This window comes from Artibeus jamaicensis, unplaced genomic scaffold, assembly GCF_021234435.1.
Source record: "Artibeus jamaicensis isolate MK-2021 breed Jamaican fruit bat unplaced genomic scaffold, CSHL_Jam_final contig_648, whole genome shotgun sequence".
NCBI classification, from domain to species: domain Eukaryota; kingdom Metazoa; phylum Chordata; class Mammalia; order Chiroptera; family Phyllostomidae; genus Artibeus; species Artibeus jamaicensis.
In genome coordinates this window covers 913,294-941,156 of record NW_026521912.1, presented here as the reverse complement: position 1 = coordinate 941,156, position 27,863 = coordinate 913,294, and the positions used below count along the sequence as shown (strand labels likewise).

General features: G+C 51.8%; 1 protein-coding gene across 1 annotated transcript in view; it reads left to right on the top strand.

The window, feature by feature from the left end:
* Positions 1–27,863, top strand: part of FBN3 (fibrillin 3) — a 96,326-nt gene that overhangs the window by 53,261 nt on the left and 15,202 nt on the right. The window contains 35 exon segments of the mRNA XM_053670928.1: positions 6,224–6,341; positions 6,382–6,549; positions 6,924–7,108; positions 7,174–7,291; positions 7,411–7,517; positions 9,302–9,429; positions 9,502–9,601; positions 9,604–9,806; positions 10,074–10,143; positions 11,445–11,570; positions 11,645–11,770; positions 13,468–13,587; positions 13,715–13,852; positions 14,011–14,061; positions 14,277–14,402; positions 16,004–16,117; positions 16,120–16,227; positions 16,361–16,407; positions 16,409–16,487; positions 16,826–16,879; positions 16,882–16,950; positions 17,270–17,393; positions 18,103–18,247; positions 18,400–18,499; positions 18,658–18,778; positions 19,721–19,851; positions 21,129–21,251; positions 21,501–21,530; positions 21,971–22,069; positions 22,072–22,140; positions 22,219–22,341; positions 23,335–23,457; positions 23,789–23,950; positions 25,829–25,897; positions 26,627–26,752. Coding sequence (XP_053526903.1) covers positions 6,224–6,341; positions 6,382–6,549; positions 6,924–7,108; positions 7,174–7,291; positions 7,411–7,517; positions 9,302–9,429; positions 9,502–9,601; positions 9,604–9,806; positions 10,074–10,143; positions 11,445–11,570; positions 11,645–11,770; positions 13,468–13,587; positions 13,715–13,852; positions 14,011–14,061; positions 14,277–14,402; positions 16,004–16,117; positions 16,120–16,227; positions 16,361–16,407; positions 16,409–16,487; positions 16,826–16,879; positions 16,882–16,950; positions 17,270–17,393; positions 18,103–18,247; positions 18,400–18,499; positions 18,658–18,778; positions 19,721–19,851; positions 21,129–21,251; positions 21,501–21,530; positions 21,971–22,069; positions 22,072–22,140; positions 22,219–22,341; positions 23,335–23,457; positions 23,789–23,950; positions 25,829–25,897; positions 26,627–26,752 — 3,900 coding nt within the window.

Below are 27,863 nucleotides of genomic sequence, written 5' to 3'. Positions count from 1 at the left end.
AAGGAGAAGAGAGAGCAAGAAATCGAAAACTTATTTGAAAAGATAATGACAGAAGACTTCCCTAATTTGGTGAAGAAAATAGACATACAAGACCAGGAAGCACAGGGTCTCAAACAAGATGAACCCAAAGAGGCCCATACTGAAGCACATCATAATTAAAATGGAAAAGGTTAAAGAGAAAGAAAGGATTTTAATGTGTGGTTGTCTCTCACGTGCCCTTTATGTGGGACAAAAGAGAAACTTTTAAAAGTAGCAAGAGAAGAACAGTTAGTTACCTGAAGGGGAGCTCTCATAAGACTGTCAGCTAACTTCTCAAAAGAAACTTTGTAGGCTAGAAGGGACTGGCAAGGCATATTCAAAGCGATTGAAAGCAAGAACCTGTGACCAAGCTTGCTCTACCCAGCAAAGTTATCATTTAGAATTGAAAGACAGTTAAAAGAGCTTCCCAGACAAGAAAAAGCTAAAGGAATCCATCATCACCATCACCAAGCAAATATTACATGAAATATTAAAGGGTCTTTTTTAAGAATAAGATAAAAAATATGAATAATAAAATGGCAATAAATATCTATTAACAATCAAATTTTAAAAAACAAAATAAGCAGAACTGAAACAGAATCATAGTCACAGAGAATGCTTTGATGATTGCTGGATGGGAGAGAGGTCAGGGGGCGGACAAAAAAGGTGAAAGTATTAAGTACAATTTGGTTTTACAGAATAGTCATGGGGATGTAAAGTATAGCATAGGGAATACAGTAGCCAAAGAATATATAGTCATGACCATCGGACATGGACAGTGGTGTGGGGATTGCCTTGAAGTGCATGTGGGAGGGTCTGGGTAGAGGGGGGGATGGGGGGAAATTGGACAACTGTAATAGTATGAACAATAAAATATAATTTAAAAAGATTTATTTTCTTTTTTGAAAGATTTTATTTATTTACTTTTAGAGAAAAGGGAAGGGAGAGAGAAAGAGAGGGAGAGAAACATCAGTATGTGATTGCCTCTTGCATACCCCCTATTGGGGACCTGGCCCGCTACCCAGGCATGTGCCCTGACTGGGAATTGAACCAGCAACACATTGGTTCACAGGCTGGCGTTCCATCCACTGAGCCACACCAGCCAGGGCTAAAAAAAGACTTCTTATATATCACGGAATTGTATACCTGAAACCTGCATAATTTTATTAACCAATGTCATCCTCATAAGTTCAATAAAAGTTTTTAAAAGAAAAATAAAAGAGTGAATTAGGACCTTAGCAAGTGGTCTGAGCAGTTTTCATACAATACCTTGGGTAAAAACACATATCCCATACAATTCCACATTTATGAAACAATGAGCCCAACTCCCCATTTCTGCACTGTTTATTTATGTGCATGCACTGGTGCTCATGAGCATGGAGAACATCCATGAAAGATGATTAATCTAAGAGGAAGTAAGAGAAAAATGTTAGTTCGCCCCCTCACCACAGTTGAAAACAGTAACTTTTCTCTAAGCCAGCACTGCCCCATAGAAATATATGTAATCCATGTATACAATCTTCACCACATTACAAAAAAGTAAAAAGAAACAGGTGAAATTTTAAAAATTATCTATTAAATTTAGAGAGATAGAAGAAAGGAGAGAGAAATATTAATTTGCTGTTTTGCTTATTTATGCATTCATTGGTTGATTCTTGTATGTGCCCTGACTGGGGATTGAACCCACAACCTTCGTGTATCAGGACAATGCTCTAATCAGCTGACCTACCCACCCAAAGTGAAACAGATAAAATTCTAATTTATTTAGCCTAATATGCCCCAAATCATTTTATGTCATGTTACATTCCTTTTCTCTTACAGAGTCTTTGGGATCCAGTATGTACTTTACACTTGTATCTGGATTTGGAATGGCTACATTTCAAGTGCTCACCTGCCACCTGTGGCCAGTGGCCCCTCTGCACAACCTTTAGGAAGACAAGCTTTAGGAAGACTTGAATGCCCCCTAGTGACAGACTCAATTGCCTCCCTCTTGGCAGCTTGGTCCAACTCAGACATAAATCAGATTCTGTGACCTTCTATCTAGAACCTTCCATGGCTCCTACCTGCCGCCAGGTTATACCCGCACTTCCAGGTTTGGCTTTCAAGGCTTCTCTCCATCTGAGTCCTGCTCACCTCTCTGCATGTAGTTTTCACTCCTTCCCCCGGCCACACTGGACTTGCTCACCATTGGTTCACTCAGTCACTCATCCACTGATTCACTGAATGTTCTCCGAGGACCTACGATATTCCCTGCACACACATGTCTTCTGAGAGTTAGTGAGGCTTGAGCTTCTGGGTCCAACTGTGTCACTTCACCTACTGTATCCTTGGGCCTCAGTCTCCACACCTGACCATGGGCCTTTGTTGTGGGGTTATGAGGGGAACTCAACATGATAGTGTATGTAATGTACCTGGCATATAGTAGGTGCCTAATAGGTGTTAACTGAACTAATGGCATACTCAAGGTTTGAAGGGCATGGGAGAAAGCTGCAAGTGGAAACTATGACAGCAGCTGGAGGATGGATGGGGCCTTAGGGAGACAGGCAGGGTAGACACTGCAGTCCCAGAAAGATGGGTGTGATGGCAGGGCTCGGGGCAGGGCCAGGTCCTTCCTTCCCCCGCAGTACGAATCCATGCCTGGCCTAGTGGTCCCAGTTTTTGCAGAACCCACTTGCAATCACCCCTTCAATGGTTCCCTCTTGATCTTAAAATATTGAGACATTTCCCAGTTCGCTGAGCATCGCTTCTCACTCCTCTCTCCCTTTGGTCCTTGTACTCCAGCCACTCAGCTTGCTCAGGGCCTTTGCACATGCGGTTCCCACTCATCCTTTCTCTTGGTTTAACTCCTCCTTATCTAAGGCCAGTCTCAGGACAAACATCATCACTTTGGAGACGCATCCGCTGACCTTAGGCCCTGGGCACCAGATACCTCTCCTCCATGGGCACCAGGTACCTCTCCTCCACTAGAATGGGGTTCAGGAGCTATCTGCCTTCTTTGCTGCTGTGCCCCTTGCCCCATCACCGGCACCTAGAGTAGTGCCTGGCACACAGTAGGCACTCAGTAAGTGTCAGTTGAAGGGATGGTCCCCAGACTGATGCACTGCAGGAAGGCAGGCCTCAGGTCTGTTTCTGCTGACTTTCCTATCACCAGTGCCTGGTACCCAGTAGGTGATCAATAAGGCTTATTGCAGAACTGGGTAATGGCCTCAGGGCAGGGTCCCTGGGCATCTGTGTCTTGGGCCACTTGTGGCCACAGCACATTTTGGTCAGCCTGCTTCCACCTCATTTCCCAGGGAAATGACCAGAAGACAGGGTTTGTTGGTTTGGTTTTTTTTATTTCATATTTGGAAGATGAGGAAATTGAGGTCTGGAGTTTAAAAGGCACAGCTTAAATCCCACATCTTGCTCATCCCTCTGGAGCAGATGGTGAGGTTTCTGCTCTGGAAACTGCTCAAGGAAACTCACCGTGGTAGGCTAAATAGTGCACACCTGCCCCAGAGGTGCCCACACCCCACCCCTGGCACCTGTGATAGTGACCTAACATCCACACATATTTGCAGACGGTATTAACTCAAGGGTCTGGAGATGATGGAGAGATGATCCTGGATTACCTGGGTGCCCAATGCCATCACAAGGGTCCTTAGGAGAAGGAGGCAGAAGAGCCAGGGAGGGACTAGAAGATGGTACACTACTGTCTTTGGAGATGGAGGAAAGGGCCAGGAGTCAAGGAAGGCAGGAGCCTCTAAAGCTGGCAAAGGCAGGGAATGGATTCTCCCCAGAGCTTCCAGAAGAAACGCAGTCCTGCTGACACCTCGATATTGACCCTGGATTCCATTCCCTCTGGCATTACAGCTCCCTAACCATTAGGCTCTGCTCTCTGGGCCTTAGTCAGCAAGCCCCACTGGCACGCCACCTCTGTGCCCTTTAGCTGTCTGGTCCTCTGTCTGGGCCTTTTCTCTCCCCCACCCCCAAGCCCCTCTGCCCTCTAACTTTCACCTCTATGCTCCTCTGGCCCTCTAGCCTCTATCTGTACCTTTTCTGTGCATTAACGTCTCTAGCTTGCCGTCTCTATGTCCCTCTTTCCACTCCCAAAGACTTTTTAAGAGCATCCCATCTCACCCTGCACACAGATGGCGAGACGGAGGCCCAACAAGCGGTTTGCCCACACCCAGCTCTCCAGACCTCTCAGCCAGGATACCCACCCTCCTGTGCTCTTCCTCACCCAGACCGGCTGGGGCAGGGGGACCCTTGGCCTCTCACTCTGTCCTGCTGTCTTCACGAGCTGGTGGCTAGACCTCAGAGGCTGCTAGTGACCAATAGGGTGAGCCAGGACTATGACATGTATAGTGGGGGATGGGCAGTCCTGGTTTGGGGAGGGGGGCAGGGCTTGGCAGTTCCCAAGCACCTCCAGGTCGCTCTGGCTAGGCTTCTACCAGGCAGGACTGGGAAGGTTGTGTTTGGGTTCTGCCAGTGTGCTGTGACCAACCATGACTGTCATGGATGATACACTGGGGCACGTTCCCTAGACTTGGGGGTTTCTCCCAGTTACCAAACAGCAGAGCCTTGATTTGACCCAAGGTCAGGTTGCCTCTGAACATGGGCCTGGGTTTCACTTGTGGGTTCCAATTGCCACCTGAGCTGCTCACCTACTTCGTGACCTTGGGCAGGTGACTTAACCTCTTTGTGCCCCAACATCCTCATCTATAAAACGGGAGTCCTGGCAGTACCTATCACACGGAGTCGTGGAGAGGGTGAAGTGCAGTCCATGCAGTGGTTTGCCCGTGGCTGGAGGCAATGGGTGCTCAGCACAGATCATGGAGACAGAACAGTAAAACCAGGGCTGTGACCCCTTAGCAGGGCCTGACCACAGTGAGTGCTTAATAAGCAGTGGCAGCATTGCTTTTGTTAAAATTCTTGTGTTCTGTCTCTGTCCTCTCTACTTGTGTGGCAGCTGCTCGGTCAGAGCCCCTGAGCTTCAGGAATCTGGGTCCCCATTCCCCCTTCCTCCTTAGCAGCTGTGTGACCTTGAATGAGTCTGTTGACCTGCCCTGTCCCCCTTGAGGGCCTGGCATGGTGCTGGGACTACAGAGCCCCCACTTCCACACCACCCCTGGAGGGGTCCCCAGATGTTTGGGGTGTGGCAGGGGAGGTGGAAAGATTGCCTATTTTTTTAGCCTGGGGTAGGTCAAGGACCCTCCCAGCTGGCGGGAGGGTTTCCCCACTCTGGGCCACCTCCCAAGATTTGTGTGTGTTTTCCTCCCAAGATTTGTATGGATTTTTTTTTTTTTAGATTTTATTTTATTTTTTTAGAAGGGAAGGGAAAAGAGACGGAAAGAGACATCGATGTGTAGTTGCCTCTAGCGCAGCCCCCCATAGGGGACCTGGCCCAGAACCCAGGCATGTGCCCTGACTGGGAACTGAACTGGTGACCTTTTGGTTCTTTGGCCCATGCTCAATCCACTGAGCTACACCAGCCAGGGTGATGTGTGCATTTTTTAGACCTAGAAATATTCTCTGTGAGTCAGAGCTCAAGAAATCTGAACATCAAGTAAAGCTTTTAGACTCAAGGGTACAGTGGAAAGTGGAAGAGTGTCATGGTTCTGCTGCCTGGGGAGCCTCTGCCTCAGTTTCCCCAGGGGCTGCAGCTGCCAATCCATCACTCTGCTCCTCGAACCCCTCCACCAGTTCACAGCCTCTTGGGTTTTCCTGGAATGCCCAGGGCTGGCAGGTGGGGAGGCACAGTTCGAGATCCCAGAGTCCCTGCTTGAAAGTCCAGCCAGACCTCCCATCAGGGTGGACAATCCAAACCAAGGTCTTCATCAGTGTAGTTGGACACCTGTAGGGACTGGGAGCTTACTACCACTGCTAGCTTTAGGGGTTGGAATGCTTTCCCCTGGCATGACCCCAGAATAACCTCCCTGCGGTAATGTGGAAATCTGGGTAGCGAGGTCCTTGCTCAGTGAGGATCAGCCTTCTGGCCAGAGACAGCACACTCCGCTTCTCATTCAAACACTACTCCTCTGAGGTGCGGTGGGCACCCTGAGCACCTCCATTCCCTGGCTGCGGAAGCGGGAGTTCAAGGAGACCTAGAGACCAGTAGGCACTGCGGGCAGAGCTGGGATTTTAATACAGGGCTGGGAACCCATCCTCCCACATCCCACTGCAGACCTCTGGACCGGCACCTGCTTCTTGCTTCTAACTGTAGGCTGCTGCACCAGAGACCTCGCCGGCCACTACACTCACAGGCAGTGCTGCTGTGGAAATGGCAGGTGCTGGGCTGCTGGCCCAGTCCCCCGGCTCTGTCCCCCTCGGGGCTCTGGTGAGTGGCCTGGGGGCTGCCTCCCACCATCTGGCCTAAAAAAGCCTGCCTCCTGTGGATGATTTCTCAAGACTCAGTGCCCAGGGGCTCCCACTGCTGCCCTTCTACCCTGGCTCCTTCCCTTACCTCCCTGGCGTTGGATCCAGTGGTGGTGTGGGTCCTGGCTTCGGGCCGGCACAGCAGAACCCTCACAGCTCCACTCCAGTGGGCATGCGATTCCCAGCCTGGGCCTAGGAGATGCTGATATATCAGTAAGGCCTGCAACTTGGGAGGAGGGGTCCAGGCGTCAGAGGGAAGGCCGGAACTTTGGCCTGGGCTGCTGGCCCAGGCAGGAGGGGTGCACTCACAGTGGACTGGAATGGGGCAGTTAGGGATCTGGGTCTCAATCAGTGTTGGGCCTTCTGCAGGGGTCCAGGGCTGGGGTGGGGGTCTGGGCTTCTCTGGGCCTAGGGTGGCAGTCTCAGCCAGATGGGTTCAGAATCTGGGCACGGACCCTGGGCTGACGTGGGAGAACCTGGGCACAGAACATCCCAGCCTCAGAGTGGGTGTTGGAACCCAGAGGCCAGGCTCAGGCTCAGGGAGCCAGCCCACCCTCGAGGGCCGCCCCCCCTGTCGTCTCCACCTCAGGTACAGCCACCCTGAACCAGACTATTGATGTCTGCTGGCACTTCACCAGTCTGTGTCCAAACGGCAACTGCCTGCCCACCCCTCCCAGCTACCGCTGCCAGTGTAACATGGGCTACTCACAGGACATCTGGGGGCAGTGCATAGGTGAGCCGTGGCAGGCTAGGCTGGCACACCCTGCCTGGATGGGGCTCAGGGTCCTCTGCCCACAGATGTGGATGACAGCTCCAGCAGCCCCTGCCACAGTGGAGACTGCATCAACACCCTCGGTTCTTGTGACTGCCGGTGCCACGAGGGTTTCCAGGCCACACTCTCCAAGCAAGCCTGTATGGACACAACCCCCTATTTGAGAGTGGAACAACAAAGGGGTGCTGCCCAGGTGTAGCCAGCATCTGTGGCCTGAATGAATCTGAGTGGGGCCACCTGCTGATGTCTGCCTCCCTACTCCCAGATGCAGACAAATGCCTTGTCAGCAGTGGCCTCTGTCATCATGGCCGCTTCCTGTGTGTCTGCAATGCTGGCTTCGAGCACAGCCCTCGTGTCAAGAACTGTGTGGGTGACTTGAGGGTGGGTGGGTGGGTAGGGGGCTCCTGGGCCCCTCAAGCTGCCATGTCGAATATTTATTCCTGCTGCATCACCCACCTCCTCCCTGTGACGGATCCTCTGTTCACCTCTCTGAACCCAGCTAGCCTGCCTGAGGGCCTTTCTGTCTCTGTCCACTCCGACTCACTCCTCATTATCTCCTTTTTGAACTCCCTCCAGAACACTAGGAAGGGCTATCTGACCCTGGGTCCAAAGCTCGTCCTTTCTCCTGTCCCATGATGGCCCCAGAGTCTGGCCTGGGATCAGGACCGTGGAGACTGCTCTACCCTCAGGTTGCCTGTGGGGAGGGGGTACCATCCAAGCTTTAGCCAGCAGAGTTGGTGGGTACCACTGAGACCCCTTTTATTCTCAAGGAGACCTGCCTTTAAAGTTTTTCCTCGTCAGAAAGGACTTTCTCTTTTTTCGCATTCATTCATTGAAAAAAAAAACTTTTTAGCATCTTTATTGATACATCATCCCCACACGATAAAAGTAGCCATTTAAAGCACACAATTCAATGATTTTTAGTGCAGTCAGAGTTGTACAAGTGTTGCTGTCCTCTAAGTTTACACCTTTGTCACCTCGTCTCCATAGTAGCGGGGTGACACCGCATCCCAGCGTCCTCACTGCCTGCCCCAGCTCCCAGCATGAGGCTACTCCACTCTCTGTCTCTGTGGATGTGTGTGCTCTGGACCTTTGTATAAATGGAATCACATGCTCTGTGGTCTTTTGTGTCTGGCTCCTTCACGTCATGTTTCCAAGGTTCACCCACGTTGTTGTGAGTGTCAGTGCTTCACTTTGTTCTTGATGATGTGATATTCCAGGGTGTGAACGGACCATGTTGTATTTATGCTTCCATCAGCCGAGGATGGAGCAATGCTTGCTCTGTGCAGTTATGGATGAAGCTGCTGTGATCATTCGTGCCCACGTTTGTGTGGGCTTTTAGTTCCTATATGCATTTCTTTTTCTTTTTTCTCAGGGCAGTCCTTTGTCACTCAAAATTGGTGCTTTGGCCAGCAGCTCATTACTGCACCTACCACCTTCCTTTAAATTAGACTATTTCCTTATTCACTGGCTTTTCCTGTTCTTCCTTTTTAAAAACATTTAAGTGAGATTCACACAACATAAATTTAATCACGCATAAGTGGACAATCCAGTGGCACCTGGTACATTCCCAGTGTTGGGCAACCACCACCTCATTCATTAAAAAATGTTTGTAGTAAAATGTACATAGTGGATAAAACTTACCATTTTAACTGTGTTTAGGTGAACAGTTTGGTGGCATTTAGTACATTCCCATTGTACAACCACCATTCACATACTCAATTATTTTGGCATTGTTTTTATTGTGGCAAAATACAGGTAGCGTAAAATTTATTTTAACCCTTTTTAAGGGAATAATTCCGTGGCATTTAGTGCCACGTTATGCAGCCACCATCTCACTCACTCCACTTAGAACACATATGTTTGAGCAACCTACTGTGCACCTGGACCAAAGATGCAGACATGGGCACGTGGCCCCAGGGGTGGCCCAGCAGGCGCTCACGTCCAACAAGCTGATAGGCACACAGATACAGACAGACAGCCAGATCTTGTCTGGTTGGGCTCCCCTGCCTCAGGGAGGGCACCCGGGGGCTCCGCTGCAGCCTCGGCCTGGAGAAGTGAGCCAGAGAGGCTGGTCTCCAGGCCTCAGTGGCCCAGCGAGGGTCTGGTGCCCAGCCTGGCCTGCTGGGACCCAGCCGATTCCCATGACCCCAGATCAAAATGAATGTGCCACTACCTCCATGTGTGCTAATGGCGTGTGCCTCAAAGAGGATGGTAGCTTCACGTGTCTCTGCAAACCCAGCTTCCTGCTGGCGCCCGGTGGCTACTACAGCGAAGGATGAGTGCGGAGGCTGAACCCGAGGCAATGGGGAGAAAGGGAAGGGCTGGCAGCAGGGCTCTGGGACAGCTTGCAGTGTCCCCACGCCCCTGCAGACATCAACGAGTGTCAGACCTCTGGCATCTGCATGAATGGCCACTGCACCAACACTGAGGGATCCTTCCGCAGTCGCTGCCTGTGGGGCTGGCGGTGGGCGTCAATGACAGCATGTACGTGGACACCTCTGGGCACAGCACAGGCTACAGGGCCCTCAACAGTGGCTCCTGTGCCTGCCCTTTACCCTGTGCCATGACCAAACCTGAGTGCTGCTGTGCCAGCCCAGACCATGGGTTTGGGGAGCCTTGCCAGCTGTGTCCTGCCAGGAACTCCAGTGAGCTGCCTGTGTCACCTGCTTTCCATAGCCCCAAGCTCCCTACAGCCCTTGTTTTCAGTCCATCACCCTATGGGTAGGAGGGAACCTGGGTCATGGCTTTCATGAGCTGGGGGCATCTCTCCACTGGGGTTCTTTTCAAGACACTGCAGGAAATTGTCTTCCCCATTGGGAGGCATCGTAGTGCCAGACTCTTGCTCAACATGAAGGGGCCACATCCTGGGGTGTGGCTCACACTGGGCAGTGGCCCCTCTCACCCTGTCCTGCCCCCGGCTGAGTTCCAGGCCCTATGCAGCAGTGGTCTCGGCAAGACCTCTGAGGGCAGACAGCAGAGGTGAGTGGGGATGGGTGTTGGGGGCGTGCAGGGTTGTGATGGAGCATGGCAGCAGTTGGTGGTAACTAAGTACCACAGGCTGGGAGCTTCAACCCCCCAGATTTATCATTTCTTGGCTCTGGAGGCTAGAAGTCCACGACCAAGGTGTTAGGAGGAGGTGTCTCCTGAGGCTGGGGAGAGCCTATCCCTTGCTTCTCTCCTGGTCTTTGGTGGTTTGCTGGAACTCTGTTTCCTCAGCTTGTGTCTGTAGAGCGTCGCCCTGCCTCTGCCTCCGTCTTCACAGGCGTCCTTCCTCTGTGCCTGTCTGTGTCCTAATTTCTCCCCTTTTAAGGACCCAATCACACTGAAATGGCTTGGGGATCTACCCTAATGACCTTGTTTTAACTGAATTAGCTCTGTAAAGACCCCATCCCCAAATAAGGTCACGTGGAGGTCCTGGGATCAGGACTCCAGCATGTGAATTTTGAGGCACACACCTCAGCCCAGAGCAGAAAGGTGGCAGACACAGAGCTGTGCTTCCTCCCACATCCCTGTCCCTCCCCCTGGAAGGACCCGTGGCTGGTCTCCTGGCACCAGTAGCTCTCAGCCCAAAGTGCCGTGTTTGTACAGTTGTGTGTGTCTCTGTTCATCTGTTTGCTGACCAAACACAGACAGAGGGAGAGGGTGATAGAGAAACCATCTGAGCAGAAATAAAAGGACCTGGGAGATAGCTGAGTTTTCTATGCACTGCTGGGCCAATGGGGCTGGACAGAAGTCCTGCCCCTGCTTATTCCCTACCCATCCCCGCAGATGCCTAGGTACAAATCCCAGCACTACTATTTACTGATTGAGTAACCTTGGGACAATCATTTACCTTCCCTGTGCCTCAGTTTTCTTGTCTGTAAAGTGGGGATAGTAATAGGACCCATTTTAGGAGTGTTGAAAGGATCAAACGCATGAACACCCTTGGCACAAACTAGTAAGCACCTCGCACTCTTACATTTATAACGTTTTTACTTTTATTGTGTTGCAGCGTATGAAATCTGTTCCATGGGTTCTGCACTGGGGACAATGTTGCCCCGCAGGGGATATTTGTCAAAGTCTGGGGAAATATTGGGGTGGGTGCCTCTGACATTTCACAGGTGGAGGCCAGGCTGCCGCTCAGCCACCTATAAGAACGTGCAGGACAGCCCCCACAGCAAACTGCCCACCCGGCAATGTCTGCAGGGCTGGGAAACCCTGGTTTCGAGGCCGAGGAAGCAGGGTGTAGACTGGAGCTCTGGACCCAGGGGACCTGGTTTCTGGAGACTGTGGTGACACGGTCCTCTTGCTATAGACATCAACGAGTGTGCCCTTGACCCCGACATCTGTGCCAATGGCGAGTGTGAGAACCTGCAGGGCAGCTACCGGTGCATCTGCCACCTGTGCTATGAGGCAGGCACGACCGGCAGGGAGTGCGCTGGTGAGCGGGCCATGGCCGGTGGGCGGGCCTCCCACAGCACAGCTCTCACCCTGCTCTCTCGCCCTGCCCTGCAGACGTGGATGAGTGTGCCCGCAACAGCCTTCTGTGTGACAATGAAAGGTGCCAGAACAGCCCTGGCAGCTACAGCTGCTCCTGCCCCCAGTGTTTCAGCTTCCATCCAGAAACACAGGCTTGTGAAGGTACAGGATCCTGGGCCTGCTGCTGGGGCATGTACACACACAGACACACACATGCTTCGTGTGGTGTGCACACACATCCCACACACTCAGACACATACATTACACACTCTGGGTACACACATGCACCCACTCAGATGCTTACACTGCCTGCTGTGTATACACACATTCATGCTCAGACAGGCATATACCCACACCCACACGCATTTAAACTCATACACACTTAAGGACATGTGTATACTTACACTTAGTCTCACTGTTATATACACTTACACACTGAAACATATGAGTCCATCCAGAAGGTGTCCAGCCATGTAATACGAAAGACATTTATTGAACAAGATACAAGAAACATGGTATATAGGGCAATGATGCCTCAGTTCTTTTCAAAGTAGGCACCTTGGGACCTCACAGTTCTTCCAATTGCCATCAGCTGCCCCGTTGTATTTTCCTCAGTTTTATTGATGGTCTGAAATCTTTTCTCTTTCAAAGGTGATTTTAGTTTTAGGAAAAGCCAGGAGTTACGGGGTGCCAAATCTGGGCTGTAGAGGGGCTGAGTCACCTGGGAGATGTGATGTTTTACCAAAAAACTGCATGAGATGGGATGCATGAGATGATGTGTTGTCGTGATGAAGCTGCTGATCACCAGTTGCCTATAGCTGCAGCCTTCTGAATTATCTGAGTAGCTTCCACTGAGTAATGTACAAGCTTAATGCAAAATCTGATGCAGATTTGTTGCTCTATTCACTCAGTCAATTGAATGTGATGGCCACTTGGTATGCATGCTCACTCAGTGGTGTCTACCGCCCCCACTGACCAGTACCGTGAAGTTGTCATTGTTCACGCATGCACATTCCAGTCCACTGTCCATGGCTTCCAGGTTACATTGATATAGCGCAAACCATTTTCATTATATTAACAATGGTTGGACTTTTTCTAGACAGACCTTGTATACCCCCATTTTTACATTCACTTATTCTCATACTTTACACACTTATATTCACATAAGCAGTCACTCCTTCAAAGACATACACTATGCACACACTCAGACATTCATATATTCACACAGATGTTCACATGATTAGAGACTCGCTTATACACATGGGGTCTTAAAACACAGGTACACACTCATATTCACACAGACACCCTCACAGTTACACAACTTCGTGTATACAACTCAAAGATAGGTGTGTACATACTTGCTCATGCTTGCTCACTTTTACACATGCAGGTTCACAGTTACACATGTGTATTTACACATACCATCCCACGTGCAGGAATATGTGACCTTACCGGTCTGCAGGACCCGCAGCACTCACAGAGATGTGCACACACACACACCTTCCACCTGCGCCCACCTCTCCCGGAGCTCTGTCTCCTTTCCTTCTCCCCTTACAGACAGAACTTCCCACAGTGCCCACCTCACCTCACTCTTGTTCTCTTGTGCTCTGACCTGCTGAGGGTCACCATCCCCCCGGTGTCTGTCTCTGTACCTTTCAGACATACACACTTCAAGAACCGTGCTTGCCAGCATGCTTGCGTGGGTGCACAGTAAGACTCAGCGCAAATGTGTGCCTGCACCTGTGTGCTCTGCCCACATGCACACACCTTGTCTGTTCATACATGTGCGCATGGACCCGGGTACATCCCATGCCTTGAGGAGCAGGGGGGCCTAGCCAGGTGGAGGGCTGTCCTCACAGACATGGACAAGTGCCTGTCTGACCTGTGTGTGAATGGTGCATGCTGGAACCTGGCCACCTGCTATGCCTGTGGATGTACCCCTGGCAGCCAACCAGGGCCCAGGGGAATTTTCTGCCTAGGTGAGAGGCCTGAGTCCCATGAGTTTCAGGGGCCCTTTCTCCTGACCTGTTTGCTAGCAGGGTTGGGGCTCTGTGGTCGCTGTGCACATGTGGGCGCAGTGGGTCAGAAAGTGACCCTTTCTTGCAGATAGCACCAAGGGCACCTGCTGGATGAAGGTCCAGGATGGCCACTGTGAAGTGAACCTTTGTGGAGCCACTCTGTGGTCTGAGTGCTGTGCCACCCTGGGGGCTGCCTGGGGGAGTCCCTGTGAATGCTGCAAGATGGGTAATGCCCCGACAGCCCCTGGGGGGAGGGTTCCTGGAGGCCTCCTGGGTGTGGCCACTGGGCCTGTCTGGTGCTTGTTGGGAGACCTGGGATAGCACAGGTGACTTGGGTCTGGATGAAGAGAAGACCCATCTCCACTCCAGCTCTCCTGCCCATATACCCCACCTGTGCCTGTGGCTTTGTCCACTCGAAGGAGCTCACCTGTGAAGGTAACTGACGCCCTGTCCCTCTGGGGCCATCCTCCTAGTTGCCCGTGGGCAGCCACATGTTATGAGGGCCAGGTCTTTGAGATTTGGGGCAGACCATGTTCTTGGTACCCAGACCTTCCCACCTCCCCTAGGACGACTTGGGGGTCCTGTATACCAGGAGAGCAGCACCTAGGAGCCGTGGCCCTCACCTGTCCTCTGTGCTTTCCACTGCCCAGATGTGAACTAGTGTGAGGTCTTTCCTGGGGTCTGTCCCAACGGGTGCTGCTGCAACACCACCAGCTCCTTCCGCTGTGAGTGTCCTGAGGGCCTGACACTGGACGCCATGGGCTGGCTGTGCGTGGGTGAGTCCTTGGGCCCGCCTGTGTGGTGCCTACCCTTTCTCTGGTGCCTCTACCCAGTGACTGGAGACCTCTTCTAGAAATGGGGGCATTTAGGGGGTCCATCCCCTGCCCATCTGCTGACTTGTCTTGAAGGACATTTATTTTGGGGGAGTCTCCCTCTTCACTTAACTGTCTCCTTAATGAAGCTCGTTGCACATAGTAAAAGCCGAAATGACACCAGCAGCTTTGTTTATTCTTTCTCCTGACCAGGTGAGGTTGACATGGACGTTTGGGCATGAGGTGCCCTCAGTGTCCTGGGCGCATACCCGCCCCCTCTGTGGCTGCCCCTCAGGTTCAAAGGCACTGAGATAGTTTTCCCCTACATGAGGATTTCTTGACTTTGCTCTTATTCACACCTGAGCTGGATGCTTCTTGGCATGGGCATATGTTGGCCAGCAGTTAGGGCTCCGCATTGTATGGTTTTTCTTCCTGTGGTGCCATCAATCCCCAGTAGCCTTCTTTTTGGCACCTTGGGGCTGGTCACTGTGAGGAAGATGGTGCTGATGACCCTTCTCAACTGTGATGTCCTTCTAACCCGAGTTTTGGTCATGCAGCAGGTCTTTTTATTGATTGCTCCCAAAAATGTGTAAAGAAAAAAAGTAATTGAGTAAAGAAAAATGGGGGTACCCTGCACTGAACTTAGGGGTCATTCAGGGTCAGGGCTAGGTGCAATGGGGACGTCTAAGCAAGTGTAATCACTAGCCTGGGACCAAGGCACTGGTACAAGAGAACTTAAGGATCTCTGTGTGGATCACAGAACTTCGGATTTTTTCTAGAAATTCTATAACAGGGTTTCATCTTCAAATTGGCCTACTTAAATGAATGTTCCTTTTGTAAAGAGAGAAAAGTTGTCCTGGACCAGAAATTAGCAAACTTTTTCTGCAGAGGGCCAGAGAGTGAACATACTTAGTTTTGTGGGCTACGCAGCATCTGTTGCAACTACTTCAGCTCTGCTGTGCAGAGTCCAAAAGCAGCCACAAACAGTATGGAAACAAATGGATGTGACTGTGTGCCAATAAAACTTTATTTACAAAAACAAGTGGCCAGCCCCCTGAGCTATAGTTGTTTAGCTGGCCCCTTTCTTAGACACTTCTGTTGCCTCTGGCGTTGAGGAAGGCTTATCTGCTGTCAGATTGTTCTGGAGTTTTACAGATTAAAGTACACAGCCTCTGGAGCCAGGAGGCCTAGTTTGAACCTGGCTCTGCTTAATTTGAACACTGTCTGGCCTCAGATAAGCTACCTTACCCTTCTGTGCCTCAGCTTTCTCGCCTGTAAAATGAGCATGATAGATAATATTTCATCTTGGTGTTATTTGAGGATTAACTAGATAGATGGATTTAGAACAGTGTCCACAAAGCAAGTACCTTAGTGGTGGGAGTTATAGTTATTAAAATGTAGCTGTTAGATGACATCGCATTGCAGTGGGAGCCAGTTACCCCTTTCATTCTTGCTGTTGCTGTTGGGTGGCGGTTTCAGACGGTGTTGCTGAATGAGGCTGTATTTCCTGTCTGGCAGTGGATACATTGTGGCAGGGCCTGGGCCAGTGACTGTCTCTTGTGCAGATGTGCGCCTGGAGGTGTGTTTCCTGCACTAGGACGAGGACAACTGTGGAGAGCCCCTGCCCAGCAAGTACCAGATGGACGTCTGCTGCTGCCCCTTGGGGGCTGCTTGGGGGCTGCATGTGAGGCATGCCCAGTGCCCGAGTCCCTGGTGTTCACTAGTTTGTGCCCCCGGGGGCTAGGATTTGCCAGCAGAGACTTCCTGTCAGGCCAGCCCTTCTGTAAAGGTATGTGTGGGCACAGGGGGTCTGCAGCATGGGGAGAGGCCACGGCACGAGCAAAGGCCTGGAGGTGAGAATGCTCAGGATTTGAACCGTGGGTCGGGGCAGTTTGGCAACACTCGGTGCTTCTGCATCGCAGGTGTTAACGAGTCCAAAGCCTTCCCTGGCCTCTGCACACGCGTAGCCTCTCCACGACGCTGAGGGCAGCTTCCACTGCTCCTGTGCAGGAGGCTTCACCCTGGACGCCCAGGAGAAGAACTGCACAGGTACATGCCCACCTCTGCCTCTCGTGGGAGGCACCGTGATAATGAGGTCTGTGAATGTAACTTGGAATCCAGGCATGAGTGTTTAGGCACCTCTTATGTTCTGTGACACAGCACAGGTTGCCACGATCTCTTGGCCTCAGAGACCTTGACTGTAAGATAAGAGTCTGGGAAAGGTAACCTCCAGAGGCCTCCTGGCTGGACTGAAATTCCTGCCCTCTCCTGGTGTGCAGTCCCGGCTCCCCCATTCCCTGACTGACTTTGGTTTGGCAGCTTGGGGCTCCTCCTGGGTAGCCCTGTGCATCTGTAGGTTCAGCCTGGCCCAAACCCTCTCTCCCCAGACATCAATGAGTGCCATGTCTCCCCTGGCCTCTGCGGCCAGGGCACCTGTGTCAGTAAAGCAGCTTCCAGTGCTAGTGTTTCCTTGGCAATGAGAGCGGCTTCGTGCTGATGAAAAGCTGCATTGGTGGGTGGCAGCCCCTGGGCAGGACAATGCCTGCAGGATACGAAGTACAGTAGAAGATAGGCCCGGGCTGGGCTTTACTTTCCTTCCGTGTCCGCCAGGGGGCGCCTCTCAAACCCTCCAGGTTCCCACCCCATGTGACTTGCTGCTCCTCCTGCTCAGGCTCCTCTCCCTGGGTCATCCGCGCCCCAAGCCTCCAGGCTCACCTGGGTTCATCTGGGGTGACGGGGCAGCGCAGGGGCACAGGGAGAAGCTTGGAGAGCCACGTCATACCCTCCCATGTCTGCATCTTCACACCTGCCGTCTCCTTCCATGGGCCCAGAGGTGGACGAGTGTGCCTGGGACCCGCTGCTGTGCCGGGTAGGCACCTGCTCCAACACAGACGGGAGCTACGCCCGTCAGTACCCTCCCGGACTCGTGCCATCGGCTGGGAGAGCTGCATGTGAGGCTGCATGCGCACCAGGGGAGTGCCTAGGCGAGCAATTGCGAGCTGTGTCAGTGAGTTATCCGGAATGTGTGTGTCTATCTGTGAGTGTGTACTCTGCATGAGTGTCTCAGTACCTCTCTGAGTGGTCGTGTGCACGAGGCAGTGGTAGTGCGTATTCACATGTATGTCTGTGGATGTGAAAGTAGAAAAGCAAGTGTGCTAGTTCATTCAGTGTGTGTCTGTGTAGTGTGAAGTGTGGATTTGTGTGTAAGAGTGTGACCTTGCAAATGCATCTGTGGATATGTGAATATGCCTATAAAAGAGTGGCTCTGTTTGTATGTGAGTACATACAGATGTGGTTTTGAGTCTACATAAGTGTGTATCTACTTTTACACAAGGGCAATTGCCTGTGAGTGGCTGTGAGAGGTGTTTGTGCATCTGCATGAACATGCATGTGGATGTGTGTATCTAGTTGTGTGTCTACTGAAGATTATTGTGTTTGCATGTGAAGGCATGTTTTTGTGTAAGCCTGTATGAACATGCATGTAGGTGTGTATATCTGGGTGTGGGTGTGTTTATACAAGGGTGAGTGTTTGTGTGTGGCTGCCTACACCATGAGCTCATCAGCATGCATGTATGTCTGTGTGTCTCAGGGTTGTGCATACGGCGGAAAGAGCCCCTCGCCCATCTGTACATGCTGGGTCCCAGGCAGCCATTGCTACCCCAACAGATGTGGATGAGTGATCCCTGAGTGATGGCCTGTGTCCCCATGGCCAGTGCGTCAACATCATCAGCACCTTCCAGTGCTCCTGCCATGCCGGCTTCCAGAACACACCTGACCACGAGGGCTGCATCCACCTGCCGCACATGGATGTCACCCTCCAGCCCCTGGTCCCAACCGCAACCCCCTGTCCTCAGCCCCGGCCCCGATCAGCTCCTCAGCTCCCTGCTTGACCCTCTTCCCTGGCCCTGCCCCTCCCCCTCTACCCCCCCACCCAAGCAGACATCAACAAATGCCTTGCAAGCAACCGAGGTGTGCCGTGCTCTGCATTAACTTTGAGGGTGGCTACTGGTGTGGCTGTGGACACGGCTTCTCACTGATGCCGGATGGGAGGGTGTGTGCAGGTGGCCTGTACAGGGCCTCCCACCCCCACTGCCTGGGATGGGGGAGCCAAGGCAAAGCCAGCTAGACAAGGCACAGGCCCTGACCCCGGGGGAGGGTCCCTGGGGCTCCACCTCCATCCCAGCCTGCCTGCAGCCCAGCCCCTATCCTGCTGCCCCAGGCGTGGATGAGTGTGAAGGGAATCTGGACATCTGTGACGGTGGCCAGTGCACCAACGTCCCTGGGAGTCTCCACTGTTTGTGCTATGACGGCTTCGTGGCCACGCTGGACATGAAGATGTGTTGGTGAGAATCTGGGACAGCAAGGTGGAGAAGGCAGTGTCAAAACCGACACAGTAGGCTTTCTATGAGGTGGGCGCGATAGAGACCAGCCTGCACCCCTGTCACACACACCGGCAAGGGCGAGCAGGTTTTTCAGCAGTGCGTGGCGGTCTGCTGTTGGCCCTCCGTGTCCTGAGCCAGCGTCAAAGCCCGTGGGATGTTGTTCATAGTAGCAGAGCCCCCAAACCTTGTTCTTTTGAAGTATGTTTGTTGAACACTCACTGTGTACAGGGTGTGTATCAGAAGTTCATGCCCTGTTCCAAGAGTCATATTTTACATTTGGGGCTGGCTGAGAGGTTTTTTGCAGGGGATTGGGGAGCAACATGGAAAGACACTCAGGATTGTGTTCTTTGAGCCCCAATCACTTTTCTTCTGGCTGCAGGTTACTAGTCTGGGGGTGAAGTGCACTGGGTGCCCCACCAGGACAGAGCTGAGGACCAAGTGGGGAATTTCCAGGAAGAAAGAATGTAATTGCTTCCCAACAGGACATGTGCAGTCCAGTGCAGCTTAGAGGGCTCCAGATCACAGGAGTCTTTAGGAAGCACTTAAGGAAATGGCCTTGGAACCAAAGAAATGTAGGGAATGCTGCCCACATCATACCTTTCTTGTAGATCCATGTTGGCACAAGGCTCTAAGAAGGCATGCAGGAGCAAACCTGGTTAGCTTTGTTTAACTCTGTATTCTCTAAATGTTTTGGCCATAAAATCCTTTTGGAAGTATGTGTCCAGTGTGCTCAGTAAAACTCTGGTATAACACAGCGGCATCAAATACATGCCCGCTGGCACCGGCGGGAGCTCCCCGCCCCCGGAGACGGGCCAAGGGAGCCAGGACATCTGTGCAGCAGGACCCTCAGCGATGCAGGTATACCCTCTCTGTGCTCATCTGCTTCCTTCCCTGTCACCCTGCAGATGTGAACGAGTGTGACTTGAGCCCCCACATCTGCCTCCACAGGGACTGTGAGAACATAAAGTGTTCCTTTGCCTGCCACTGCCAGCTGGGCTATGTCATCAGGGAGGGGACCACGGGCTGCTCCAGTGAGTGGGTGTCAGCATGCAGGTGGAGGGGTTCTGAGGGGCCAGCTCAGGGGGTGTGGGGGCTGCCCTGTCCCTTGAGGCAGCGTGTGACAGACCTCATTCATAGAGATTTCTGCTGGGAGCTCCAGTTCATGCAGGAACAGGACCCAGTGAAGTGCTCCTGGGGCCTCCCTTGACAAACAGCTCAGTGAGGGGAGCGCCGGAGCCCCAAGTGCCCACAGCCCTTCCCAAAACACACAACAGGATGATTTTCAGGGATATGGAATCGGCCTGTGGGCTCTTCAAAAGCTACTGTTTGAACTGGGTAGGTTGCCATAGCCTATTACCGCAAACCTGGGGCCTGAAGACCTCCAGAATCTTCCCTCTCCAAAACAATTGGTTCTGGGGGCCTCTGAAGTCTGAAATCAAGGTGTCAGTGGGTTGGTTCCTTCCTAGGGGCTCCGAGGGAAAGTCTGTTCCATGCCTCTCCTGGCTTCCGGTGGTGGCCATCATCCTTTGCGTTCCTTGGCTTGTAAATGCGTCACTCCAATCTGTATCTGTCATCGCATGGCGTTCTCTCTGTCTCCAAATCTCCCTCGTTTCAAAGGACGCCAGTCATTGGGCCCACCGTCATCCAGGATGACCTTATCTTTAAGGTGAAGTCAGGATGACTTGACCTTTTCAGAGACTTGGTGTTGACATAAGCCTTTCTGTTAAAATATATTTATGTGAGTAAAAATGGGGGGCAGAGGGAAGAAAAACCCAGTAAATAGGAGCTCACTTAGGTGGTGTCTGAGCACTGCAGAGAACGTGGAGGCAAGGCAGAATTGCTGGTTTAGAAGGGCGTCCTGCGCTAGTGGGGGACATGTACTTTAGGGCCGTCACTCCTTTTTTATTGTGCCTGCTTCTCCCACCTCCACCTGGCCCCACACCCCTACTCTTTTTTTAAATTCACTTTTAATTACAGTTGATATACAATATTATATTCATTTCAGGTATAGGACAGACTCTCTTCATGTTTACTTTAAGTCTCTCATGCCTCCATTTTAGATTATTTCTAAGGGCTGCAGGGAGTCATGCCTGTCAGGGTTGGTGGTTTTCCTCTTGGCTCTGGGGGGAGGTGGACATACCTGCCTGGCTCAGCCGTGTCCTAAGGGGTCCTGACCCTTTCCCTAACCCCCACACTGAGTCTCCCCACTCTGTACCCAAAGCTCTGTTTCTATGAGGCCCTGGCCTTGTGGGGGTGCTCGGTCCCTCTACTGGTCTTGACCCCCGTAACTAGGTCCCTCTCCTCTCAGACATAGACAAGTGTGAGCTGGGAGGACACAGCTGTGATAGCCACACCTCCTGCCTCATCCTCCTGGGTAGTTTCAGCTATAGGTGCCAGCCCGGCTGGGTGGGGGATGGCTTTGAATGCCGTGGTGAATGCCTAGAGAGGGGTGGTCTGGGCAGGGCAGCTGAGTGAGGTGGGGGCAGGGCTCAGGGTGCCTGTGGGGACTGGTCAGGGCCGAGGCTAGATGGTCTGCCCTGGAAACCCCTCGGTGCACACTGGGGGCCATAGGCCTGCAGTCCTGCAGACATGGATGGGTGTGCCCTCCAGGAGCACCAGTGTGGCCCGGTTGCTGACTGACTCAACCCCCATGGCTCCTGCTACTGTGCCTGCTGCCCAGGCTTCACTGGTGACAGCTTCTCCTATGAAGGTGAGTTCTGGAGATGGGGACCCAAGAAGGCAACCCTGTGGCTGGATTCTGAGGTGACCACCATGGTCAGTTGGTTTCCTGACTCACATGGACCCCTGTGACTCAATGGGTGCTAGACATGCACCACCAGCCAGTGATGTATAGGCCAAACCCAGTCACTTAGGGCAGTCTTCCCACCCCTCGCTCTGAATGCAGGAAGCCTTCTGGAAATGGGGAGCAACCTGCTCACTTCCCAGTGACCCTCTACGCTGGATCCTGTGTGTGCAGGTCCCCTGTCTGCCCCTTGGCTGGGATCCCAGGGATCAGTCCCAGGCACTTGTTCCCCAGCCCTGGGTTGGTCACCTGCCCACCCGGTTGGGGTCTGAGTTCCCAGTGCTCCTGGAATCTCAGGTGATAGTGAAGGGTTTGAGTCACGAGGGCCATCTGTCCACCCTGTACAGGTCCTGGCCAGCTGAGCCCCATCCCTCTGCCTCTGGAGCCTGCAAACAGGGACGAATATGCAGAGGATGTGGGCCTCCGTGAGGATGGGCAGTGCCTCAATACCCCAGCAGCTTCTGCTGCGAGTGTGAGGTGGCCTTCAGCCCCTCGGAGGACCACTGTGCCTGCCAGGGTGAGGCCCGGGCCACTGGGGCTGGAACGTAGCAGCAGGTCCCCACAGGCCAGGCAGGCTGACCTGGGATTCCCACAGACGTGGATGAGTGCATGCTGGGCAACCTCGGTGTGTTCAGGAGCTGTGAGAACCTGCCTGGAATGTTCCACTGCATCTGTGATGAGGGATATGAGCTGGACGATGGCGGCAGCACCTGCACAGGTGTGGGGCCAGTACGGCTGGAGGTGGGTGACACAGGAGGCTTAGGGGTCATGGCTCACTCCCTCACTGCCCTCAGATCTCTTCTAGAGCTACCTGGGGTAGGCCTTGTCTGATTGTCCTTTGTTCCCATTGACCTTCATTGTCATCTGTCGCCCCCTGAATAAATGCAGTAAGTGAATGAATGAAGGTCAGCTCCCTCCACCAACCTGTCCAGGTGGTCTCCCAATTGTGTGTTTAAAACCCTGGCTGGGTGGCTCAGATGGTTGAAGCATTGTTCTGTGTACCCTTAGGAGTGGCAACCAATTCATGTTTCTCTGTCACATCAGTGTTTCCCTCTCACTTTCTCCCCCTTCCTCTCTCTCTGAAATCAATAAACATATCCTCCGGTGAGTATTTAAACAAAACAGAATCAGTGGACATTTTCAGTTAAGGGCCAGATAGTAAAATATCTTTGATTTTGTGTTCATCTGTCCCTTCTGCCTGTTCAGACACCTGGCTCAAAAACTGTTTTCTGGACGTGCACTACCAAGGGGACAGTGGCTTTTCCTGCTGTGCTGAGATCAGGGTTGGCGTCCTCTGTGCATCCTGCTGTTGCTTGCTAGGCCAAGCCTGGGGCACCCCCTTCGAGCTGTGTCCTATGGCCATGTGGTCTCTCTCACAGACATTCAGCTCTGCCACTGTAGCTTGAAAGCTGACAGGCGATTGAGTGGGTGTGGCTGTGTACCAATAACACTTTACTGACGCAAAAAGCCGGGGCTGGATTCGGCCCACAGGTCGTAGTTTGCCAATGACTAGTGTGAAAGCATGTTCTAAGTGCTGGCTACAGGGCAGGGCAGACCCCAAGGCTGCTGTCACCTTGGCTTTCTACCCTGGGGAGGGCACGGGCCACAGCACAACCCCCAACACCCAGGGCTTCAGTTCCCCCAGCGAAAGGTGGCAGGGATGTGGGCTGAGGGAGGGCTGGCTCCCTACTGATGGAGCCCCACTCCACAGATGTCAACGGGTGTGCAGACCCCCTAAACTGCATCAATGCAGTGTGTGTCAATACCCCTGGCAGCTACCTCTGCAACTGCTCCCAGGATTTTGAGCTGAACCCCAGCAGGGTTGGCTGTGTGGGTGAGTAGCTACTCAGTTCCGTGAGCTGGGTGGAATTACAGCCTGGTCACCCTGGTCTGTCATCCTGCTCAAATCCACCTGCTCCTGACAAACAGGTCCTCGCTGCCCCTGGCCAGAGTGATCATCCCTGTTGACTGCTGAAATACAGCCTTCTCCTCTAGACACACACAGACACACCCACACAAGTCTTGTCTGCTTGGCCCCTGCATGATTTTTTGTTCAGAAACACACATCTGACACACACATGCACACATGCAGATACACATGCACACACATACACATACACCATCTCTCTTCTGGTACCTGCTAACCATCCCTTCTGTCTGTTCAGACACCTGGCTCGGAAACCGTTTTCTTGACATGCACTACCAAGGGGATGGTGGCATTTCCTGAAGTGCTGAGATTGGGGTTGGCGTCCTCCGTGCGTCCTGCTGTTGCTCGCTGGGCCAAGCCTGGGGCAGCCCCTGAGAGCTGTGTCCTATGGCCAACACCAGTGAGTCCCAAAGGGTGGGGCAGGCAAGCGCTGTGGCCTGAGTCACAGAGACCTAGCCCCAGTCCTGGTCTTCTCTGGGATTAGGGAGTCATCTCTGCTAGGTGAGGGATGCTTAGGAACCAGACAGGGAGTGGCTGAGCCTGAGTTACACAGTGTATTCTCAGAAGTTCATTATCTGGGCCTCTCTCCAAGGTGTCTTCCTATAGATTCTTCTCTGTATGTTTATATTCACTCATGGGCTCAGACAGTCAGCAAACATTGACTACTTGGCTATCACCTCCAAACATTGAGGGTTCCTCTGTGTTAGGGTTCTTTGGGGCTGGGGACTCTGCCGCGGACCAGCCACAGCAGGGTCCAGGGATTCCCGAAGGTGGGTAAGGCGTTGGCGATGGGTAACAGATGACAACATGCCTCAAAGGACAGTGAAGCTCTGTTTTGTTTATTGCAAGTGCAAGCAGGTTTTTATATTTTCATTTTAGGTAGTGATTAACATTTGCAGTATAGCATGATCAGTTAAGCAGAAAAAAATCAATACAAAGGTAACCAGGAAAAATACGAAAGTTCCCATAGATTCAGTTATAATAAACAAAGATTATTTTGACCAGAAGAGCCATAAATCAGGCAATTAAAAATAGCTGTATGTACAGAATTTGAACGTCTTATTGTATATTAAAGTTCTCAGAATTTGTCATGGGGCAAAAGGATACACTAGATTGAGTAGAGGTAATAGGAAATTTATTATAAGGCCTTTGTGCTGTCTAACTTAGCTATCTAGCCTTTTCTGTCTAAAATGTTTCTCTGTGTACTACAAACTCTGACTCCCTAGTAACTGTTTCTACGTACTTAGTTTGTAATGGCTATTTCTTTGCCTGTCTAATTGATATATATTCTTATTTAAGGTAAAGGAGAGGCTGTTACTCCAACAACTTTTAGACATTCAGGGGCTATTTCATTAGAGGGGATTTTGTTCTCTGGTCAAGAAATTATTTTGTACAACTTCATTGGAATTATGCTAATCGATGAACCTGAAATACAAGTGTCTAACAATCCCACCACCTTTTGATCACCCAAACAAACATGTAAGGAGAGATAGACAGGAAATCCAGCCACAGTAGCCTCTGCCTTACAGATGCATCTCAACTGTCCTGACCTTGTCAAGGGACGGTTGCTGGCCAGCTCCCGACAGGACTCAAAAAATGATAAACCACAGTGGCTGTACAGTGTTCCTCACCCATGAACCTGGTCCTAGGACTGAGAATAGAACCATTGTAGGGGTCTGTTTGAGGTACAGTGATGGCTTAGGGGGAAGCCTGCAGAGGAAGGGGGTAAGGGAAGACTTCTCAAGGCAAGAGGCTTGAGTGAAAGTTTGGAGCATGAGTAGAAGTTTTGCAGGCAGAGTAGAGGGAAGGGTATGAGATACAGGGGAACAGAATGTGCAAAGGCCTCCAGTGGGAAACAGGGAGTCACCTGTCTACCTAACCACCTATTATTCAGGGGGGTGTGTGTGAGAGGGAGAGGGAGAAAGAATGTTCAGGGTCTTCCTTTTGTGGGAGAAACGAGATCACACCGGGGTCTGGTTTGAGATCAGAAAGAATCCCTCCTCCACATCCCCAGCTACTACCACACTATCTATCTGCTTACATGTTGAATGTGGATATGTGTTTACACACATACACAGGTGCTGGGTCCCCCCACCCCAGGACAAGCCAGTGTTGCCTGGCCCTGAGTGGCTGGGGAGGTAAAAAGTTGGAGGCAGTTGGTGTGGTAAACGGATGCAGGACATCCTCTCGAGCCTGTCTTAGCAGTTGTCTCCCCTCCCCAGGCTTTACCAGAGTGCCCTGTCCCTCTGCCCCTCACAAGAGCCTATTTCCCTTGCAGCCGAATACAGGACTTTATGTCCGTGTGGCGAGGGCTTCTGGCCCAACTCCATCACTGTTATCCTGGAAGGTGAGGTCTTAGCATTTCATCCACCGTGTACCACTGATTTACCTTTCTTTCATCACTGCTTCACCAAGCAGAGGTGGGCAGTGTTGGGAGGAGACCCAGGTCCTCTTGCCTGGAAGCCCAACAGTGAGACCAAATAGTGTTTTTAGTTTGTGGTGAATTTTTGTCTTTTCTTTTAGCCATCTCTTCTTTCACCTGTTGATCTGTCCATCCACTCCTCATGCATCCTTCATCTTTCCTTCTGTTCATCTATCCATACATTTATATACATTCATTCATATATTCATCCACCAGCTCACCCCCCTATCCATATATTCATTCATCTACACACCTGCCAACTCAGCCACGCATCCATTTACTCATCCACCTTTTTGTCCATTGACCCACTTGCTCATTCACTCATCCACTACTCCCACTCTGTCTACCCACCCACTGATCCTGCATGCATCAATTCATCCTTCTATGCACAGGGCAGGGTGAGATTGACAAAGTCCATTGGGAAGTCCTTGCAATGAATGGAATGACTATCAGGTGAAGGAAAAGGGGATAAATTCAGGGTGACATTGACCCACAGGGTCTGGGTGTGGTCTCCAGTATCTAGCAACTCCCAGGTAGTCCTGAAGAAGCAGGACAGGCTCCTCCAGGGCCCTGGAGAGCCCAGCCCAGGACACTGGTGTCCCCAAGTCCTCCATGGGTTTAGCTTCCAAGCTCAGACTTCTCACTTCCTGACAGATATTGACGAGTGCCAGAACCTGCCAGGGCTCTGCCAGAGAGGCAAGTATGTCAATGCGTTCGGCAGCTTTCTGTACAAGTGCGCCCCTGGCTACCATCTCCAGGAGGCAACACACATCTGTGAGGGTGAGCCTGGACCCTACCTTCCCACCTTGCTTTCTTGCACAGCCTTACCTTCTCCTCAGGTACTGGTGCCTGAGATGCCCTGAGAGCCCGACCACCTGCCTTGCTGCTGGAGCCCAGCGGCAGGGTGTGCAGGCTGCCCTGGAACACCCATCCATGCCCATCTCTGCTGCCTCCTGCTCCCAGTGGCTCAGCCTCTGGGGTTGTTCCCTCTCAGAAATGACCTGGCTTTCCCACAGCAGTGCTGCCCTTCTCCCTCTGGGAAAAAACTGCCAGAAGCTGAGAGCTTACAGTGATAAGACAAAGACAGAAGTAACAGCCCCACCTATCCTTCAAGCATCACCTCACTCACCTTACTCTCATTTGAGCATCATAGTAACTACCAGCAGTGTACTGGTGCCAGTGATGGTGCCTCGCCACTGTCGTGAGCATTTGTACTTGTCATTCACTTGCCCATCCCAACAGCCCCATGAAGGAGCTGTTCCTCTGAAGCTCCTCTTTCTCAGATGTGGCAACCTGGGCTCAGTAGGGTAAGGGACTTGTTGAGAGGTGCCACCTAGTAAATGATAGAAACTGGCTTTGAGCCCAGACATTCTGATCTTTGAACCTGAACTCTTTCTAGGCAGTGTACCAAATTCATCCATCCATCCATCCACCCACCCATCCATCCATCCATCCAGCCAGCCAGCAATTCATTCTTTTTCTTTCTTGCAGCAATATTAGCTGAGCATGTGCACCCAACCAGACACCAATGTTAGCACCCAGGGACAGCATACCTTTTGTTCTGTGTAGCACTGTTTGGAAACTCAAAGAAATGGTGAAGGAAGGGAGAGATTTAAGATCAAAAGGCTGATTTCCTCTGTATATGGTGGTGGGAGCTGTAAATCCAGATGCTTGAAAAATATTTCATCCCTCCCCTATTCCGTAGAATATTGGGGAAAAAGAAAATCACCATCAACAAATATGGTGGTGTGCTGAGTTTCTTGACTATCACAAGGTGGGGAGACTTTAACATGAATGTTGACCTTGGACGTGTAACCTTGTAGGGCCAGTTTGTGAAGTTGAAGACTGCAGTCCTAGCAGCCCTTCCCAGCAGTTAGACTTGAGGGCTCTG